At 40.6% G+C, this 2,676-nt stretch overlaps 1 protein-coding gene across 1 annotated transcript in view; it reads left to right on the top strand.

The window, feature by feature from the left end:
- LOC113760159 (protein argonaute 12-like) overlaps positions 1-760 on the top strand; it is a 17,885-nt gene extending 17,125 nt beyond the window's left edge. Inside the window, exon 2 of the mRNA XM_027302727.1 lies at positions 289-760. Within this exon, the coding sequence (XP_027158528.1) occupies positions 289-760 (472 nt within the window). The remainder of the gene's footprint in view (positions 1-288) is intronic.
- The last annotated feature ends 1,916 nt before the right edge of the window (positions 761-2,676 follow it).

Genomic DNA, 2,676 nt, shown 5'->3' with positions numbered 1-2,676 from the left:
TTTCTTTCCCTCCCCCCTCCCCTCTTCCCCTCTGCCTCCCCTGCCCCCTTCCCCCTCCCCCTTTCAAACGGTTTTTAAATCCTTCATTTTCAAACACAAAAAATGAACATAGAACCCCAAGAACCGAACAAGCAAAATCATAGCCCAGAAAAATCAAAAAAGTCTAGAATGGAGGATTTTGACATCAAATTCAACGTGATGGTTTCCTTATTCAATTGGATGCAGAAGAGCAAATCCTCCTCGATGAAGCGTTCCAAGTTCCGTAAATTTCTCGATGCTTTTTGCCAGAAACCTGGGGACTATTTTAGCGCCATCCGCGGGGTGGCGGGAGGAGGGGGTCGCGCTGGGGAAAGGGCACGAATGCGGCGGGGTGGCAGGGAGGGGGGGTTATGCCGCTAGGGGAGTCGGCGTGATAAGACAGCTGGAGACAAGGGCAAGGGCAAATGCGGCTGGGGGGAGGCGAGAGTGGCGGAGAAGCTGCGGGAACCAAGGCAACGGCGGGCCATGGGCGGTGCGGGAAGGACGGAGAGTGACGCGGAGAAGCTCGACGGGAAAAGGCAGAGGATGGCCCGGGAAGAAGCCTGGGGAAAATGCAGGACCGGTGGCAGGTGTGGTAGAGGCGGAGTGCGCGGAGAAGCTGGGGAAAAAAGCAGGGCTGGCTAGGCGCCGGAGGTTCATGCTAGGCAGAGGCATAAAGCGGCAGAGGGGCTCTGCGAGGGAGGGCGGTCGCCAACGGTGGCAAGAAGGGGAAAGGGCATAGGGGGGTGGCGCGCGAGGGAGACGGTCGCAGTTCCGGCACGAGGGCCGAATGGCAACAGCCAGACGTGGCCGGGGGAGGTCACGGTGGCGGGAGGAGAAGGGGAAAGGGAGGAGAGGGGTGGCGGGCGTGACTGCTGCTGGGAGGTAACGGGGAGGAAAGAAAGAAAGAAGAAGAAGAAAAAAGAAGAAGAAGGAGAAGGAGAAGAGAGGAAAGAAAAGAAAAAGGAAAGAAAGAAAAGAAAAAGAAAGAAAAAGAAAAGGAAAAAAAGTTTTTCACCCTACAAAATTTTCTACAAAATTTTGTACCTTACAAAAAAAAATTTCACCTTATAAAAACTTCTACAAAATTTTTTCAAAAACTTCTACAGTGCACTACAGTAAATTTTTAGACAAACTCCCAAAAAACTCAGGTTCCAAACAGGCCCGTTGGTATCTTTATAAATCTCAACTCCCATTGTCTTCTAAGCCTGGCCTAGCTTTAGCTTCAAATGCTTAATTGGCATGGAAGCCTCTTTTTTTTTTTTGGGACAGATTAGCATCAGCTAGAATAGGATTAATGTCCATTCATTTTGTTCTTTTTCTAAATTATTTTCAATAGCTTACAATCTAAGCCTGGCCTAGATTTAATTTACCAGTTAATACTTAATACAAGCAGAGATTATAAGGAAAAGGCTTGGAAAACTTGTTAGCTTTTTGTTTGATTGGAAGACTTGCAATATTACTAGCCAAAACATCAAAATTGACAATCAACGTGAGAAATTTAAGAAATTATTATAGGTGAATCAATGGTTTACCTTGTGATGAATGTTGGAGCTCACTCAAATCGACTAACAGAAATTCTGAACTCACTGATGCAATTTGTTCACACTAGTGGCGGAGCCAAGATAAGATTTTAGAGGAGGCACAAACAAAAGACTCTTATTTTAGTTGTGTGAACAATAAAGGAACGTTATAATGTTTATATAGCAATGCCAAAAGGACTAGGAAGTATTCGATTACTAATGTCCTACAAATCATTTATAAAGTACTAAAGTTTATACATAAAAATTCTCACCATTGAATTAAACTCTCGATGGCATCAAATTTATTATTTGTAGTAATTATATTGTTAAATTGCATCAATTACTTGTTGTTTTATTTAAGAAATGTTATCAAATTACATGGGAACTAATTACTATGTACGTGTCTGTGCGTAAAAGACTTTCAACTAATTATTTAGGATAAAAATATAATGTTTCTAAATTTAGTACCTAGCATGGACATTTGCTTTCGAGCAGTGGAGGCATATATATAAATTAGTAGGGTTCAAATAAAGTGTATAAAAAACTTTATAACTGAAACTATAATTTTCATTCATTCAATGGGGCGCATGCCCATATAGAGTAGCTTCGTCTTGGTTCACACCCCTATTGAAAATATAAAAATTGTCAATTGATCATGATTTTTGTGCAATCTTGCTTTTTATGTGGTTTGCACCCGTAATTTTATTATTTATGAGGGCCTTTTGAACAAAAATCGGGGCCTTACAAGTAAAATTTTGTTCAGTTTAAATTAGTTTGTATAATTTTAGTATAATTGTGAATCTAGACCAACTTAATTATATGAGTTGACAAATTCAAATTTACACCTAAATCGTACGATGTTATATCAAAAGTTATAAAAATTACCAAAACCGGTTTGAATTAGATGGAATTTAACTTGTGAGGTCCGATCCTCTTGAACAAGAAAATTGACATACGTACATTCAAATACATACATGTTCACCTATGTAGCCATATCTATGCGCATATAATTAACTTGTTAGTAGGAGTGTAAAAGGCCTAATCAAGCTGAGTAAGCTTATTTGTTTTCTTTTGCGAGTTCGAATTTGCATCAAATTTAGCTTGTTTATTTTTTTGAACCAATGCCAGCAAACTT

The sequence above is a fragment of the Coffea eugenioides genome, chromosome 2 (genome assembly GCF_003713205.1).
Source record: "Coffea eugenioides isolate CCC68of chromosome 2, Ceug_1.0, whole genome shotgun sequence".
Lineage (NCBI taxonomy): Eukaryota > Viridiplantae > Streptophyta > Magnoliopsida > Gentianales > Rubiaceae > Coffea > Coffea eugenioides.
The sequence above is the reverse complement of the archived record's forward strand: the minus strand, read 5'-3'. Positions and strand labels throughout refer to the sequence as shown.